At 47.5% G+C, this 18,582-nt stretch overlaps 1 protein-coding gene and 1 long non-coding RNA gene across 3 annotated transcripts in view; one reads left to right on the top strand and one right to left on the bottom strand.

Moving 5' to 3' along the window:
• The first annotated feature begins 8,434 nt into the window (after positions 1-8,434).
• Positions 8,435-18,582, top strand: part of PPP1R16B (protein phosphatase 1 regulatory subunit 16B) — a 66,220-nt gene continuing 56,072 nt past the window's right edge. The window contains exon 1 of the mRNA XM_077168701.1: positions 8,435-8,698. Coding sequence (XP_077024816.1) covers positions 8,449-8,698 — 250 coding nt within the window. The 5' untranslated portion in view covers positions 8,435-8,448. The remainder of the gene's footprint in view (positions 8,699-18,582) is intronic.
• Positions 13,528-15,089, bottom strand: LOC143690926 (uncharacterized). Of its 2 annotated transcripts, none has more exons than XR_013179279.1 (4): positions 14,982-15,089; positions 14,302-14,385; positions 13,974-14,122; positions 13,528-13,815 (listed from the first exon to the last, which is right to left on the bottom strand). It is a non-coding gene; the product is annotated as an uncharacterized LOC143690926 (long non-coding RNA). The 2 variants fall into 2 exon arrangements; XR_013179280.1 differs by having other exon boundaries at positions 15,019-15,079.

Here is an 18,582-nt window from a genome sequence, read left to right as displayed (position 1 = left end):
GCAGGGTGGGGAAAGGAGACAGTCAGCCACAGGGGCTGCCATCTTTGTTTGAGCTGCTCAGGATACTGCCTCCTAGCACCTGGACCCAGTCAGCTCAAGGGGATGGACTACGGTTCTTCATTCCACCCCGTGGGGCAGGTTATTGGGGACATGCCTACTGGAACCTAAGGTATTCTTGATTCTTACCTACCATGGAGGCTATGGTGAGTTTGTGGTGGTGTGTGGATAATATGATGGGGTTTAAGGAGCCCTTCCACTCGTTCTGGAAACTTTCTAGATATTTGTGTTCGAGATGAAGATTTTGAACAATGAGGCAAAGGCAAGTGTTGAAATCCAGGTTTAGGCAAGCATGATGTAGAACAGAATTGCATACTCAGATGTGTGGACCTGCCTCCACTTCTTCACCTGTGGCAGACATTGCTAATCGATCACAACACTCCTTACTCCTGCTATCCCAGGTGGCCTCATAGTCCCTCTCCCGTTAGTGCTCCAAGCAGCCACCACCAACCTAAAGGTTGGCACGAGAGAGGAAAGCTTCTCTAAGGATGTCACACAGACAGAGGGAGGCAGAGGAGATAGAGGCCATGCCAAGCCAAGCCAATGAATGGCCAAGCCAAGCCAATGAATGGTCATCCCATTTAATAAGTGTGTAGCCCAGGAGGGTGCTCCGCGGCCAAAGGTGGCCTCCTTTGGAAAACGATCCCTCCAGCTGCAAAAAAAGAGTTTCGCTCTTCCTGCAGAAGGAGGGGGTGGACCACACTCACCTCAAGCATGGAGGAACTGTATGCATAATTTGACTCCCATTTCCCTGTGTTTAGCTATTACCTAAGTTCCTTTAGAAGACTTGGCTGATGGGTTTAGCCCCGTGACTGTGACTAACCATTGTGTGTGCAGACATCATGTCAACTTTGTGTGTGCCCCCCTCTTTGGCCCCTTCCTGCTCCCCTGCAGCCTCTCCACACTGACATTCTAACCCGCAAGAGTGTGGGCCTCTCCGTGGGCTCCAGTTCACAGCGGGGGTGGGGGTGGGGGCTCAGTGTGGAAGACTGACATGCTCATGGCTTTCCTTTCATCTGTTTGAGCTGTGGCCTCCGTTGAAGTTTTCTTGGCGCTGAGCCTGAGAAAGCTTCCTCCCCTTTGCAGGCAGAACCAAACCAAAACAGCATCAGTGCCTACCTGGAATGGTCTGTGTAGGCTGTCTAACCTGGTGGTTGTTATATGCTGGGCTGCAAATATGTATGCTAGTGTGCTTAGTCCAGATACAGCTGATCTTTCTGCCTGGCCAGTCCCAGTGACCACCCAGCATGGACCTCCTCTCTCGGCAGCTCTGTGGGTGGCTGTGGAGCTCCTGGGAGTGGAGACCCTGGCATCATGCCTTGGCTGGGCTCTGCTGAGTTGGTCAACACTAGGTAGTTTCTCCTCATGACAGGCTGATTGCATTTTTCCTTCTTGCCCGTGCCAGCGATCCCAACTCTGTCCCCTGGAGGCTGGGAACACGGCTGATCCTCATGGCTTTTGTCAAGGCTTGGTCCTATGATCCCAGGATGGCCCAGCCAGTGCAGACGGAGGTCTACGGGCCCATTGTTATCCTGATGCTGGACTTGGTTCTTTTCTTGAGAGAGCTCACAGGCATTAGCTGCCTGCCCACTCTTTGTTCTTGTTGAACTTGTTATTAAATCCTGCCTCCCTACACAGGCACCAAAGTTCTGCCACCGTGGGCAGTAAATGGACTTCAGGGGACAATGACAGGTCAGGGCCAAGCCCAGGGCTGTTACTTGGAGGTCTGAACGAGGGAGCACAGCCGAGGGGAGAGGAGAGTTAGGGAGCAGCTTGTGGGGGGGCCCGAGCGCTGCAGGAGATTTCTCACCTGGAGATACCCAGCGTCTAGAAGGTTCATCCTGGCAGTGGTAGGACAGTAGTTCATGGAGTCCCATGAGAATGGGGCCCAGCCGACAAGGCTCGTTTCTAATTCCAATATTTGGAGCACGAAGGGCCTCAGCAGTCACTTTGCTCATGATGAAGCCATCTTTATGCTAAGAAAAAATGACGCTGTTATTCAAAGAAGTCTGCTGTGGGAGGGCGGGGGTGTGCATCCTTTAGGAGAGAAAGTGGGTCCCACGAGGTTTGCAAGGAGGAGGGAAAGCCGCTGCTGTTTGTTTAGTTTTCCTTTTTCCCTCGTGCTCAATGGTACAGGAAGCACGAGGGGAAAGCTCTTACGGCCTTCCTTCAGATGCTGCCAGTATTGTGTGGAGAAGAATAGCCGAAGAACAAGAGAGAGAAAAAAAAAGCAACTTCACATTTTCTTTGCGCAGTGTGAACTTTCAAACACTTTCTGACTCATGCTTTAAAGTCTCTTCAATTTGAATCCACCTTCCTGCGTGTTGTTTTTCTCAAGGCACTGGGCTCGAGTTCAGAAACGTGCCAACCAGCTGCGCCCCGAGGCCTGAGGACCCCCGGGTCCCCTTCTCCCACCCCAGGAGGGGAAGTGGAGGTATCTGGCCACAGATCCAGCAAGAGGCCCTTTATCTTGCTACAGGCAACACTTTCTCCTGTGTCCCCATTTTTGCGTCCCTAAAAGTGTCTCCATGGTAGGGCGCTTTTGGCTGTAAGTAACAAAGTCCAGTTCGGTTGGCTTAAACAACGAAGGGGCTTTTGTTGGTTTGTGCGAATGGAAGTCCAGAGGGTCCCGTCTCTCTCCTCTGCCTTCCAAGTTTTGGTTCCACCCAAAGGCCAGTCTCCTGCGGGCGTGGTGGCAACTGGGGTCTATGCTGGCAGTTCACAGGCTTTTGATTTGTCCGTTTGGGACATGTGCCTGCTCCCGGACCCATCCCTGTGTCCAGTCAGAGCCCAGCATGGAGAGATAATGGGGGAGCTACAGAGACCACCACCAACCCCGCATTTTCCTTCCCCCTCTCCTAGCCCTATCTTTTTGTTTCCCCAGAGGTAAAGTCATTCCCCTAAAGAGCCTTCTGCCCATGGAAGGGTGGAGAAGGATTCTGGCTCCTCCCCCCTCCCAAGCCTCCCCCCCCACCAGGCTCTGTTCCCCAGTGTGAGGGACTCTGGACTCTGTTTCTCCCTTTGGGGCCAGTGAGAGTTGGTGGACAGGGTGAGAGGAATGAAGGTCAGATTTGGGCGATCACCAACTAGAGGTGGGCTCACGGCCCTGGGGGAAGAGGTGAGGGCACCCCAGCAGCCTGTTCCTACCGCACCGGGCGTCCAGTGCTGGCCACACTTGAGCTACTTTGGTTCACTCAGACCTCAAACAGGTATTTGTTGGAAAAACTAAGTACCCCACTCTATTTTCCCTGCCACCACTTTCTCTTCTGACATCACACGTGCTTCCTGAATGGGCCACCCCATCCTGGCTTCTGCAGACCCTCCCACCTCTGCCTCACTGGCCTGATCGCTGGCTGCACTTGTGGTCCCACACGTCCCGTCCGCTGTAGGATGTCCAGCTGGATATTCTCACAATGCACTGGGCTCCGTGTCTCCATGCGGCTGGTTTTCCTCTAAATGAGGTCTTCCTTGGGGACCCCCTTTAAGTGACAGTGATGCCTTGTTCTCCTGGACCTGGCGGTTTGGGCTGGGTTCCATCGTCATCTGGGGCTCTCTCTGGAAGTGTGGTCAGGTGTGCCCAGGTGTCACACGGGGGAAGTCCGCAGTTTAGTGGAGCCAGGGCTTTGGTGGGGCAGCCCCAGCATCCAGGCCAGTGCCCTGGGATGGAGGCCGCCCAGCTGCTGTGTTAGCAGAACCCTGGCGACTCTTTAATTAGACCGAGCAGGGCTTTCTCGGACGGGGGCGGGCGGGAGGAGGTGTGTGGGTCTATTGGGGGAAACTAGGTCACCTGGAAACCAGCAGTCATGAGGGAGCTGTCCTCGAGCCCCAGCTCCAGCTCAGGGAACCCAGAGGGGCAAGGGGGGCGGCTGGCAGGGTTGGCAAAGTCAGAGAAAATGTGCTCTGTCCCCTTTTAACGGCCCTTGGGAGGCGTTGTCCTCACCTTTCTCCAGGGGCTGGGCGACTGCCCTTAATTCTTTTGCCCCAGCAGCCTGCTGAGCTGGGGAGGGCACTGGGGCAAGTTCCTTCTCTTGGCCTGGGGTGTGTGGAGGGAGCACCGAGCCAGGAGTTAGGACACCAGGGTTCCTGGGACCGCCCGCAGTTTCTGTGCTCCTAGGTTATCCCCCACTCCGTCATGCCTGTTTTGCCATCCATCCAGCGGGCAGGGACCGGGTCTGTCTGTTGCCCGGCTGTATACCCAGCTCTTGACGCAGCCCTGGCAGACGGTGGGTATCCGGTAAATGTTTATCAAAACGAGTGCGTCTCTTGGCAGATGTTGTCATGAGGCTCCTTGGCAAGGCGGGTTTCCCAAATGTCAGTCCCTCATAACTTTTACCGGCACTAAATACCATCATCATTTACTTTTTCTTTACTACCAAGTTGCCAGTTTTTGGCTGAAATAGGAGTTACTTAAAAAGGAAGTTTTATATCATTATGGTAAATAAACAGTAACTGTGAAAACAAACCCATAGAAAACAAAACAGTGTCATTGCATTCTGCCCTAGTGCAGACAAGGCTCAGAGCCCCACGCCCACCGCTGTCCCTTTGTTTGTAGGGAGAGTGGCCTGTTGATAAGGTTTGAAGGGCCTATTAGCGCTGGAGAAAATCTCAAAGATTCTAAAAGAAAAGGATACAACTTGTTCTCTATATGAGGCCATGTTACATTAAACCTTGTCCCTGTACCACTGAGAGTCACGGAGGGGAGGATTCTCTTTACAAATTTTAAAATATCAATTTCATATTGTTTTATAGTTTTCGAGAGGCTCCCATTGGGAGAAACTGGGTAAAAGGTACATGAGATCCCCATATTACTTCTTACAATTACATGTGAATCTATAGTTCTCTCAAAATTAGAAAAAAAAAATTTAACTAATAAAAATTTTTCAAAAAGTATTGCAAGGCATTCAAAATAAAAAATCAAAACCAAACGAGGGGGCAAGGCAGTGGCGTAGGGAGGTGTGGAATTTAGTTTGTCCTCTAGGGCCAGCTAGTAAGCAGCCAGGAACTATCTGGGTCAGCTGTTTGGGGGACCTCAGTGACCAGCACCCACGACACTAGGCTGGAATGGGGGTAAGGCCGAGATCACAGCGCAAAACTTAACGAAAAAGTTCAAAAATTGATTGCGGGGATGAATGCACAATTCTATTATGATACTGAGGGCCACTGATTGTATACTTTGGATGATTATATGGTATGTGAAGATATCCCACTAAAATTGCATTAAAAAAAAAAAAGACAGAGGTAGAGATTAGAGGGATGTGGCCACAAACCAAGGAACACCAGGAGTCGCTGGAAGAGGCAAGGAGGGATTCTTCTCCCCTGGAGCCTTTGGAGAAAGGATGGCCCTGCCGGCCTTTTTCTTTGTTTCATGCAAGTTTATTGCACTATATTATAAATTCACATATCATATAATCATCTAAATTTTACAAATTTTCACAGTATCATCATATAGCTTTGCATTTGTCCTTACAGTCGATGTTTGAACATTTTTAATCCTCCAAAAATAAAAATAAAAATAAGAGTAAAAAAAACACCCAAAACATTCCATCCCCCCATTATTCATTTATTTTTTTGTCTTTTTTTTTTTTTCTTACTCCCTCTGTCCGCACAAGATTTTCACAGTCACACAGTCACCCCTTAAAAGCTCTATAGTTGTTCAGTCATCTTCAAGAATCAGGGCTATTGGATTGCAGTTGAACAGTTTCAGGTATATCCTTCTAGCTACTCCAACACACCAAAAACTGAAAAGGGATATATATACTGCATAAGAATAACCTCCAGGATGACCTCTTGACTCTCTTTGAAACCTCTCGGCCACTGAAACTTTGTTTTGTTTCATTTCTCTTCTCCCTTTTGGTCAGGAAGGTTTTATCATTCCCACGGTGCCAGGGCCAGACTTAGCCCTGGGAGTCACGCCCCACTTTGCTGGGGAGACTCACTCCCCTGGGGTTATGTCCCACGTGGAGGGGAGGGCAGTGAGTTCACCTGCCCTGCCGGCCTCTTGATTTCAGACTTCTAGTCTCCTGAACTGTGAGAGAATAAATTTCTCTGTTGTTTTAAGTGTAAAAAATAAGCCCAACTAAACTAAAAGGCAGCCACAGATGGTTTGCTTGTTTCTGCCGAGCCTTACCCCTGGCTTAAGTTTACCCCTCTTGGACCCCTGGGACTTTGCCCCATGAGTGTGGTCAAACCAGCCCCTTGCCCGTTGTGCCTGGTGTGCTTTCCTCTCTAGGCCCAGGGCTAGCGGTGACCTGAGGAAGAATCAGATCCAGTTTGAGCTCTGAGGGTCCGGGCTAAAGCTGAACCCTGATCTTCTGTCTCCCAAGGAAGGGCAGTCCCACAGGCAGGGGAGAAACAGGAGACCCAGGAGATAAACAGTTGCTTCCCGAAGCCCGAGGATATCCTGACCTCGTGACAGCAGGCATTTCCACGTTGCACAGACGGAGATTGTGCCAGTCTTTCTCTGCTGTCCAACAACCCCTGAGTTTTCACCAGCCTGGCTTGCTGGTCTCCAGAGGCGCTGCATTTATATTTCCTTGTTCCCTCTCCTCCAAGCTTGTCTCTTTGCTAGAAGATATAATTTTTTGACCAGCTCTTTTTATTCCCTGGACATCCTGTAAAAGGTGGGCAGCAGATAGGACATTGAACAGGTGTGGGAAATGAGGCTTAGAGACGTTTAAGTGGTTGTTTCAAGCCTCCTCCTTCCATGTTCTAAACCTCTTCCCTCCACGTCTGCGAGTCCGCGGGGGTCACCAGTTGTCTGTAGCATCTGAAATTTTGTTGACTTCATGTTGTCCAAGAACTGGTGAGAGCAAGAGGGGTGATTTTGATCATCTGTGGGGGGCAATTTCAATTAAGATTATCCAGGTCACAGTAGTTCAGCAATTATTTAACTTTTTGGTCTTGTGAATCCTGTGTACTCTTAAATTGAGGACCCCAAAAAGCTTTGCTTCTAATGTACTAAGAAATGATGAATATGCGACTATGTGATGATATTAAGAACTACTGATTGTATATGTAGAATGGAATGATATCTAAATGTTTTGTTTGTTAATTTTTTTAATTAATAAAAAAAGTTAAAAAAAATATTTGCTTCTGTGGATCATATATATCGATATTTACCATATTATCCATGCACTTCTCCCCAAAACAAGCAAACAAAAATTCAATAAATGGTGTTTCAATAACAGGATACTCACATGGAAAAATAATGAAATGTGACCCCACCATACTGCATACAAAAAAAAAGTGCCTTATTAGGAATTACAGCTGGCAAATTAAAAAATATTTACTAGCAATTCCTTTAAAAATCACAATAAACCCATTGTGTTATTATAGCATAACATTTTTTATGAAATTATGTTATAAAATATAACATTCATCTCATAGTATGTAACATTTTTTTTGAAAAAATATAACTCTTTTCCCAAAGGAAAAAAGAGTTTACTGAGAAGAATGGCATTACTTAAATATTTTAATCTGTGTGATCTCACACGTATAGTTTTGAGAACCACTGTACACTTGTGAGATGAGAGCAGAAAGATTAAGAACGTCATGGTAATAGTTATGAAAATAGCTTTGACCCTGTGGGTCCCCTGAAAGGGTCTCAGGGAGTGCCCCCAGGGTTCCCGACCTCACTTTGGAACCACTGCAACAGTGTGTTATGTCCTCCGGTCTCTTCCCAGGGCTGTCGCTCCCATCTCCTGAGCAACTTGCATCCCATAATGAGCAGAACCAAGGGGGCCTGAGCAGAAGGGTTCCATGTTCACATTTCCGAGGACCCTCTGTTTGTGCGTTGCTGTGTCCCCAGCCTTTGCGGTCTCTGTGGCAGCCACCTGCCTCCCCATCATATTCTAAGCCTGCTTGTGTCCCTTTTCGCTCCAGCGTCCACATTCCCAAATCGTCAGAGTCCACTGGTTTTATGTAAGAAAGCGGAAGCATGAGCTCCTGTTAAGGCGGCTGTGGCTAGAAGTGGAAAAACAGTGCTGCCCGATAGAACTTTCTGGAATGACGGAGATGTTCTTTAGCTATTTTGTTCAGAATGGTAGCCACTAGGCGCTCGTGGCCCTTGTGCACTTTAAATGTGGCTGGTGCAACCGAGGAACTGCATTTCTCATTTTCTTTAACTTTAACTTAAATTTGCATAGCCGCTCCTGGCTGCCGCACCGGGCAACCCTGTAAGTGCACAGCCTTGGAAAGTCTGAAGGGATCCGAACACCTGGGGTGGGGTGACAGAAAGGGGGTCCGGGTTCCCCAGCCTGACAGCCTTTCCTCCTGTGCTTCTCCCTTCTGCAGGCCCCACCATGAGGCCCCAGGCCTCCAGGCGCCCCCGCGCTCCGCGGGCCCCCAGCGCGCCGTGCTAGCCCCGGGCCGGGGCGTGGGGAGGCGGTGGCCATGGCCAGCCACGTGGACCTGCTGACCGAGCTGCAGCTGCTGGAGAAGGTGCCGACGCTGGAGCGGCTGCGGGCTGCGCAGAAGCGCCGGGCCCAGCAGCTGAAGAAGTGGGCGCAGTACGAGCAGGACCTGCAGCACCGCAAGCGCAAGCACGAGCGGAAGCGCAGCGCGGGCGGCCGCCGCAAGAAAGTGTCGTTCGAGGCCAGCGTGGCCCTGCTGGAGGCCTCGCTGCGCAACGACGCCGAGGAAGGTAGGCCGTCCCACCCCGTCTCCTGCCGTACTACCCCGTCTCCTGCACCTTCTTCTCCGGTCCGGCCTCCGGGGCCCGCCGGCTGCAACTGCAGCGCCTCCCCCAAGTTTGGGCAGCCCCGCTTGTGGTAGGAAGTGGATGGCCTTGGGGAGGTCCCGGGATTCATCCTAGAAGGAATGGGAGACGAGAATTCCAGCTTTGGGCTAATGAATGTGATCAGACTTTTCCTTCCCTCCCACAAAATTTACTGAAACTCCACTACTTGCCCATCACCCTCTGGATGTGGGGATGGAGTGGCAACCTGATCAGACCTGCTTTCCCTTCTCTGAGAGCTGGGTGCTCGGAGGCTGGCCCTTTCTTCAGCCCCTCCTGTGTGCCAGCCCGAGCGTGGTGCCCTCAGAGCTGTCCCTGCAGGTATCAGTGGAGTGTCGGTCACCGGCAGAGGCTCTGAAGGTGGTTGTTCTGGTCTGCCAGCTGCTGGGATGCAATATACCAGAAATGGAATGGTTTTTAAAAAGGGGAATTTATTAAGTTGCAAATTTACATGTTTTATGGCTGTGAAAATGTCCAAATTAAAGCAAGGCTATAGAAATGTCCAAATTAAGGCATCCAGAAAAAGAGGTTCAGGAAGTCTGTTGATGTTCGGGTTTCTCTCTCAACTGGAAAGGCACGTGGCAAACACGGAGGCATCTGTTGGCTTTCTCTCCAGACTTCTTGTTTCATGAAGCTCCCCTGGGGGCATTTTCCTTCTTCATCTCTAAAGGTCTCTGGCTGCATGAGCTCTTGTGGCTCTTTCCAAAATGTTTCCTTTTTTGAAAGATTTCAGTAAACTAATCAAGACCCACCTGGAATGGGTGGGGTCACATTTCCTCTAATCGAAGGTCAGTATCTACGATTGGGTGTCACATCTCCATGGAGATAATCTAATCAAGCTTCCAGCCTACAATGCAGAATAGGGATTAAAAGAAACAGCTGCCTCCACGTGATGGATCAGGATTAAAGCATGACTTTTCTAGGGTACATAATCCTTTGAGACTGGTGCAGTAGTCCACCTGAGTCTCAATCTGGCCTTGTCAGCCACTCTCCAGGTGACCACAGCAAGTAGGCAGGTCACTTTGGCTCCCAATGCCTTAGCTTCTGCTTCTAGAAAATGAGGATAATACTCGGATCCACCGCAAGGGCTTGCTGCAAATATTAATCAGGTAATACACCTGAAGTTCATGGCCATGGTCCCTGATATTACATGATCATTATCTTGCTACTGTATTTTATTTCAAGTATAGGGTATACATAAAGTCTGGAAACATAGTTGAATATATATTATGTTGTCGAAGACATTTTCAACCTATAAAGAGAATGAATGAATAATGATAACACAAACACATATAATCTAGGTTTCCAGATTTATAGATGCCCTCTAGTTCTTCTATTTTGTTTACTTATTATTATGTTATATGTCCCGGTCTCATGATACCCCAGGGCATATATAATAATACTCGTTTTACAGATGGGAAAACTGAGACTCAGAGAGGTTTAGAACCTCGACTGAGACGACAGAGCCAGGATCAGAGTCCCCGGGAGCCAGGCTCTTGCCTGTGTCCTCATGGCCCTCGGAGTTTGCCTCCTGCTGTGAGGATGAGTGGAGGACCAATTTGGCCAAACCACTCCTGTGAGTGTGCTCTGAGGAGGTCATGCCTGCTCATTGCACAGCTGAGGTTTGTGCACGTGTCCTGCATTCTCCTCTGCAGCCTCTGGTGCACCCCTGCACACACCAGGCCTTTCTGACTGTCCTTGGAGGCGCCTAGCCCTGTCTCCAGGTCCCTCTGGCCTCTTGGCTCCACACACCCTCTAGACTACGGAAGCAGTCCATCAAAGAACTGAGGGGTGCTAGCACATATGGCAGAATAGGGGGTTGGGTTTTATGCATATTGCTGCTTAGGTTCTAGAACCCTCTCAGAAGCACAGTTCCATTTCTGTCCTGGCTACAGAGAGCTCTGGGAAACAGACAGAGGGAGTTCTAAGGACCACTCAGCTGAAAATGGTTCAGCTCAGAGCCTGGGATGAGTGGCTCCCACAAAGAAGCATGAAATCTCAGGCTCAGGGGACACGGCCCTGCCAGGCTTCTTCCCACGTGTGATTTGCCAAGTGACGTGGCAGCCCCATCCCACTCTGGGGGCGGCACATCATGATGTCTAATTTTTGGCGGGGGCGGCAATTCATCAGCTCTTCTTTTACCATCATCTTTTACTCCCTTCTTCCCTGACAACGCCCCACTTTCCTTCCCTGAGACTCTGAGCTGGCTGTGCTGGCCCAGAGCATCTGCCTGGGGATGGGGCCTCCCTCCCGCCCCCTGCCCGGGCCCCACCCCTCGGTGTGTGCCATGTACCTCGTTAGAAAGAGCACTCAACTCAGAGTCCAAGGACCAGTGGCAACTCAGCATTGTGTGTGTGTCCTCGAGCAGCTTATTTCACCTTCTGGGTCCAGAGTCTTCATCTGTAAAGTGGGATCTTGGAACATTTGCACTCAAGGCAGTGTGCAGGAATTATGTAAGAGCCTGGCTGTGACAGCTCTTTGAAAAATTACCCTGGACTCTGCACCAGCATGGTGATGATTTTCACACAGTTTTTTCCCTCTGTGTGTGTGTGTGTGTATATATATATATATTTTTTTTTCTTTTTACAGATTTTGTTTTGTCTTTTTAAGAACCCAAATAATACACAAAGAACAACACAATGAAAAAACTGAACAACAGAGAAGTGTGTAGAGTAGAGAGCCCCTCCTCTCTCTTGCCATCCTTCTGGGATCATTACCGTGTTGGTTTGATGCGTTCCTTCCAGGCATTTTTCTCATTCGCTTACTTGGAAAGACGTAGAGCCAGGTTTCTTCTTTTTTTTTTCTCCGTCTCATTTTTTCCCCTAAGATTTTACCTAAGTGATAACATCCTGGATGATTTTTCTGCAATTTTCTTTTTGACACCCACCAATATATCTTGGAGAATTTCCATGCCTGTCTATGTACAATGTGATAGATCTGTGTCATTCTTTGTAACTGTTACATAGTGTGCTGTAGTATGGATTCACTGGAATGTTTTGAACTGTTTCCTTATTGATGGGCATGTAGGGTTTTTGTTTTTTTTTTTTTTTTTTTGGTAATTTTGTCTTTGCCTCAGTGAACCTTTGGGCACATATGCACATTTTTGTCTAGAACAGATGTGCAGAAATGAAAGAGCTGGGAGGGTGGAAGGGTATATGTATTAAATTTGAATGAGAAAAGTGCCAGATCCCACAGGCTGGGCCCCTGGCACCACCCAGTGAGGTGCCAGTGGCCTGTGCTCCGTGGCAGGCTGTGGGGTGGGACCCGGAGGTGTCCTGGGGCCCACAGGTGGGGGTGGAGTGTGCGGCCGCCGTCAGCCAGCCCGCCATCTCGCTGCAGGCTGCGCTCAGCTTCCTGGCAGCACGACAGAGCCCGCTGCTCCCAGATGGCTGGGAAGGGCTTCTGCTTGCTTGGGAGCTGGTGTTGGGAGGCTGCAGGGTGGTTGCTCACAGCGGGGTGGGAGCGTGGGGCGCTCTCTGCAGCACTGAGTCAGCCCCTCACCCCACCTTCCCACCTGCCTGGGGAATCTGAGTCCTTCCCAGAGAAAGGCAGCTCTGGGGAGCTCACTGAATTTCCTGCTCTGGCTCCCCAGTGCCCTCGGGCTAAAGCCCAGCAGGCACTGGTGACCTTCTTAGGCCTCCCACCTGCCTTTGCTTCCTTCGCTTTCCCCACTGCCTGGCATCGCCCTGGACTCAGCCAACTCCAGCTCCTGGAGGCTCTCCCAGAGTGCCCTGTGCCCTCTTACCTTGCCACCATGGCACAGGCAGTCACTTCTCTCTGCCTGGAATGCTCTTTCCTGACCAGCCTTGCAATCCTGCAGGATTTGGAGCTGTCCTTGAATCCTTTCTTCACATCCCCTAGAACCATTACCAGCTCACGTAGTAACTCAGCACCTGCCTGGACTCTGGACCTCATCGTCCAGGGTTCAAAGCCCAGCTCTACCATTTACTGGCTGTGCACCCTTGGGAAAATTACTTGACTTCTCAGTGCCCTAGTCTCCCCATCTGTCAAAATGGGGATGATACTAAGACACCTCCCTCCTGAAGTCATTGGGGGTTAAATTGAGTCAATAAATGTTAAAGTGGAATGGTAAGCTCTATTGAAGTGACACAAGTTGCTGTTATTCTACATTATGATTCCACATTTACATAATCTATTTGTATCTATTCTGATTATCCTGATTATGATTATCTATCGAGTGTGCCAGGCAGCTTGCTTTACATGCCTTTCTCAGTGAATCCTCACAGCATCCTTCTCAGGGAGAGATTCAAACCCCATTTAAAAAATAGCTTTAATGAGGTTTAATCTACACATCATAAATCTTGCCCATTTTAAGTGTGCAATGCAATAACATTAAGTAAATTTTCAGGGTTGTGAAAACATCACCATGGTCCAGTTTTAGAATATTTCAGTCACCCCCAAAAAAGAGCCCTCTACCTACCACCAGTCACCCCTCCTTCCCACCTCCACCCCCAAACCAGACCACTCATTTACTTTCTGCCTTTCTAGATTTATCTTTTGGGGACATTTCATATACTGTAGGTGATCTCTTGTGACCGGCTTCTCTCACATTGCATGAGGTTTCTGAGGTGCGTCCAGTTGTTGGTTCTGTCAGCTTCTTTCCTTCCCAGCGCCCTGTGTATTCATTGCACAGATTCACCAGCGGATGAATGTTAGAATTGTTTCCACTCTTTGGTTATTATAAATAATCCTTCTAAGAACATTTGTGTGCAAGTCTTTGTGTGGACATATGTTTTCATTAGTTACTCAGGAGTAGAATTGCTGGATCATATGTTAAGTTTATGTCTAACTTTTTAAGAAACTGCTAAAATGTTTTCCAAGCCGGCTGCGCCATTTTACATTCCCAAACCGCATTTTGTTAATGAGGAAATTGGAGCTCAGAGAGGCTCCATCACTTGCCTAGGTCTCGCAAGTTTTAAGCGTCAGGCGGAGGACTCGAACCCAGACCAGCTGGCCGTGCTTTTAACCTCCAAGCCTTCTTGCACATCCCACTCTTGTTTTCCCTAGAAAACCAGGGGAACCACTCAGCTGGGGTTCCTATTTGTGTATCTTTGGGCCTGGGGACTCTGGCCCTTTGTTTTGGGGGCCCCTACATAAGCCGTTGTCCCTTCTTTCCAAGACCACATCCCCTTGCCTCCCCTGGAACAATTGAGCCTGTTACCTTGTCAGGGTTTCTGAATGTGGAAGGTTCTCTTCATGGAAACCTCATTCACAGTCAAAAATTTTTTTGCGATTCTTCTGTAGTCTAAATTTAACTCTCCAGATGTTCTGGATTTTCAGACTTTTTTTTTTAAAGCAGTGGAAACTTTTCTTTAAATGAAATACACAGAAACCCAATATGTAAAAAGATCAAAGAGCTATTCTGGCTAGGGTGGCCTGGGGGTGCTGGAAACTGTTCACTCCCCACCCACCCCTAAACCCCTCCCCGAGCCCTGAGATGCCTCCCGGACACCTGGGCGCGCAGGACGCATTGGGCGCCGCCGGCTCACCTCGGGGAAACAGTTCTAACTCTTGCTTCTGATGATTTTGAAGAGGGAAATTTCTTTTCTTCTGATTATACAATTAATGCATCCCTGTAGAAAAATTTAGAAGTACCGAAAAAGAGAAATATTAAGAAGAAAAATAAAATAATAAAATCACGCACACTTCCAATGAACAGCAATGAGGAGAGATAATATTTTGGTGGTGGTGTATCAGTCAGAGTCTAGGTAGAGAAAAAATGGTGCTCTCAAATCAGATGTTTTGAGGAGAATTTAATAAAGTGGCAACTTACAAAGAATTTAGGACATTAGTCCCCAAACTTTTGGTCTCAAGTCCCTTTTTATTCTCTTAAATAAAACTGAAAATGCTTATGAGTGTTTGTTTAATTGGGTTATAACTATTGACATTTACCATATTAGGAATTAATATTCATAAATTCATTTGAAAAATAGTAAGCCCATTATCTGTTGTACTAGTTATCTATGGCTGCATTGCCGATTACCTCCAAACTTAGCAGTTTTTGATTCCTGGCCCATGCACCCAAGAAACTTAGCAGCTTAACACAATAAACATTTACTATCTCCCCCGATTTCTATGATCAGGGATCCAAGAATGGCTTAGCCGGGTGGTTCTAGTCTCTCTTGGAGATTTGACTGGGCCTGGAAAACCCACTTCCAAGATGGCGCACCACTTGGTTTTGTTGGCAAGAGGCTTCACTTCCTCACCACGTGGGCCTCTCCACTGGGTTGCTTGAGTGTCCTCAAAGCATGTTAGCTGGCTTCCTTCTTAGTGGGCGACTTGAGGGAGAGAGCAAGGAGGAAACTACAGTGCCTTTTATGACCTCGGCTTAGCTGTAATGTCACAGACCGTCACTTGGACCATACTCTGCCCCATTAGGAGTGACTCACTCAGTCCTGCCCACTCCCGGGGAGGGGGAATGAAGCTCAGCCTCTTGAAGGGAGGAGCAGCGAAGGATGGGAGGACATTGTAAAACCACCACGTACATTAACATAAATGTTTTCATTAAAAATCACCATCCTCTCCAAAATAAAAAATAACAGCAAGAGAGAGCTGTTTTATTTATAATTTTGCAAATCTTTGAAAATGCCGTTTAATAAAAGGCAGCTGGGTTCTCATATCTGCTTCTGCATTGCGTCTATTGTAGCATGTTTTGATTGGATTAAATAAGGGAAATCTTAATCTCATACAGATATGTAGTTGGAAAAGGGAGGAGTATTTTAATAACCTTTTCAGATAAATTATGGATATTCTTTGATATCCCCTCTGAAACTCAACAGGTGATGGTTTATTAGAGGTTAATTGCAATGTGGAATCTGAAAATTTATCAAATTTTAACTTTTCTGACTCTGTTACATTAAAGTACATTGTTTGTCTTACATTCTGACTGACTTTTCCCCATGTCTGATTTTTTAGCATCACATGTTAGTCTCCTGGAAAATTTTGTTTCCCTGAGTTATGCAGAGCTTCCAAATGTTAATATATTCATTATACAATATAAAAAAATAATTGCAATTTAATTGCTAATCTCACCAGAAAAGTCTTCAAGCGCTGGAGAAGCCATAAACTCGTGGTGACCGATGCAAGCTTTCCAAAATTCTAATTTTCATTTGAAAGCTCAAACTGTATCATTAGCAACAAATACTGTCAGTTGTGAGAGGGTCTTGCTGTTCATTTTAGAGGAAATGTCTACTAAATGCTCCGGTCGAGTAACCACTGGTTGTTGGTCGTTCTTTGAGTAAAAGTGGTTAGTTATGAAAGAAGAAGTTTGCTTAGCTCACAACTGAATCTCAGGAGTGATGCAGATTGCAACATCAAAGACTTCTCATTTTGTCACACAGAATATTCAGAAGATGTGCACTGGAGGGTTGAGATTTAATATAGTTAATATATTTTACTGCTTCATCAGGGACATTTTAAATCGAAACCGCATTGATTTTATTTTCATTGTACGTGCAAAGCGGCGAAGAACACAGTGACTACATGTGCAGTTGGTGCCACTGCATTGGTTTTGCCAAGGTGACAGCTGCTTTACCCACCATTGTCTTTGCCTTGTCAGTGCAGATGTCACCACAGTGACAAAAGCAAATACCATGTATTATGACTCTCTTAGGGAGTTTTGAGGACCCATTTTGAGAACCACTGGCACATGAGAACCAACAAGGAATGGTTCAGTACCCTGGGACTAGCAAAACCAGGGACTTACTACCATCTCTAGGTCTGCAGTGAACAGGAGAAGGCAGGTTTATTAGCATCTCGAGAAGGCGTGATATGGAGAGAGCTGGCAGGAGCTGGGCTTCCCCCTCATGATGCTCCCCATTACCCAGAACCCCCAAATCGGAAAGCCCAAGTTTGAGGATGGCTGTGATGCAGCCCAGGTGGGTGGGCTTCCTCGGGCATGGAGAAGGGTGCATCTGGAGGGGCTGATGGGGACACCCAACCCAAGTGTCTTCAATTTTTTTATATCTACACACAACACAAAGTGAGTCTGTGTCTATTTTAAAAATTTTGTAGCATGAAATTCACTTGTCAATTCAACACAATTAGGCATTTACATGCTTTGAAGAACATTAAGGGGATGGAATAAAGGAGACTGGGGTGGTCAGAGGGCATTCCTGAGGAGGTGATGTGAGCTGAGTCCTGAATGTAGAGGAGGGGACAGCCACATGGAGATCTGGGGAGCTGTGGAAGGCGCTTGTGGTGGCATGAGCTAGGTGTGCTTGAGGACAGAAAGAAGATGGTGGGTGGAAGGTAGAGAAGACTGTAGAAAGAAGTGTACGTTTAATCTGATTGAAATGAAAGGTCTCTGGTGGGTTTCAAGAGGGGAATCCTAAGATGTGATAATCCATTCTGAAGAGCTGTCCTGGCTACTGAGTGGAGAACAGACAGTCAGGGACGTGAGTGGAAGGAGGGGGAGCCTCGTAAGATGCTATTGCAGCAGCCTGGGTGAGAGTCTACGGGGTTGGGTGTGCAGAAGGAGAAATGAGGAGGAAGAGCCGACAGGGCTTGTGCTCCAGGTAACAAAAGGGAAGGACGCAGTGATGACTGGCTGGTTTTTGGCTTGAACGTATGGACGGATGGTGTTGCCATAGTTTGAGCCTGAAGAAATTAGGGTAGAGAGATCTGGAGAGAGTGAAGAGTTCTGTAGTACTGTCTGCGTTGATATGCCTTTTCGACATCCAAGTGGAGAGCCTTTGGAGGTAGGCAAATATGTCTGTCTGTCTGGAGCTCAGGGGAGATGTCATGAGTGGACGTAGGAATCTGGGATCATCAGCGTGTGAAAGCAGTCTGTTTAATATCAAAGACTGTATGAGATCATCTCATACGTAAGCAAGAGTAGGTAGAGCAAAAAGGGTGGCCTAAGAGAAAACCAAAGGACAGTTATAGCTAAATGTTGAGCCAAGAAGAGGCTGGCAGAGGAGACCAAGAAACGTCTCCGTGGTGGTAGAAAGCAGGCTAGGATGCTGTGAAGCCTCAGGTGCCTAGAGAGGGAAGGGTTTCTAGAAGCACTGTCAGCTGCTTAGAAAGTCCAATATTTTGTCTTATCTTTATCTAGTCTTTGGTAAAGAGCTTTTTAACGACTGCGTCCTATGCCACTGTCTGGATGTACCAGAATTTATGTGACCACTGCCTTCTTACTGGACTTTGGGGTAGTTTCTGACTTTTGCTACTTTTAATTATTCCATGGCGAGTATCATTTGCATGAAAACATTTGGCCACAGTTTTGTTTATTTAGTTAGGTAGATGCCTAGAGGTTCATTGGATCTGAGGATATAAACGTCTGCCAGGTTTGTATGCTGATTGCTAATGTGGTCATCGGAAAATCTGATCAGTTTGTCCCCTCAGCAGTGGCATGGACCACCTGTGTCACCTTTGCTGATATATTTTGTATGTGGAGAATAGTCCTGTTTGATATGCATGAAATTGACCTGTTAATAAGATTGAATACCTATTATTAAGTTCATTGGCCATTCATATCTCTCTGAGTTGCCTATTTTTTCTTCATGTTTTCTATTCGTATTTCATTTTCCTATTGTTTTCAGTGGTTGTGTATTGTATGCTTGTATGTGTGTGTTTGTGTAAGACAGAGAGAGGGGGAAAAAGAGAGAATTAGAATGAAGGGAGAGATTCCAACCCTTTGTTGTCATGTGCTGTGTAAATGTTTTCCATAGCTGCGTGTGTGTGTGTTTGCTTTGAAATTTTGTTCATAGAGTTTTTTTTAATGCCTTGGAGTTCTTAATTTTCAGGTGGTCAAACCTAATAATAATTTC

This window comes from Tamandua tetradactyla, chromosome 1 (genome assembly GCF_023851605.1).
Source record: "Tamandua tetradactyla isolate mTamTet1 chromosome 1, mTamTet1.pri, whole genome shotgun sequence".
Lineage (NCBI taxonomy): Eukaryota > Metazoa > Chordata > Mammalia > Pilosa > Myrmecophagidae > Tamandua > Tamandua tetradactyla.
This window is presented reverse-complemented; position numbering and strand designations above follow the sequence as displayed.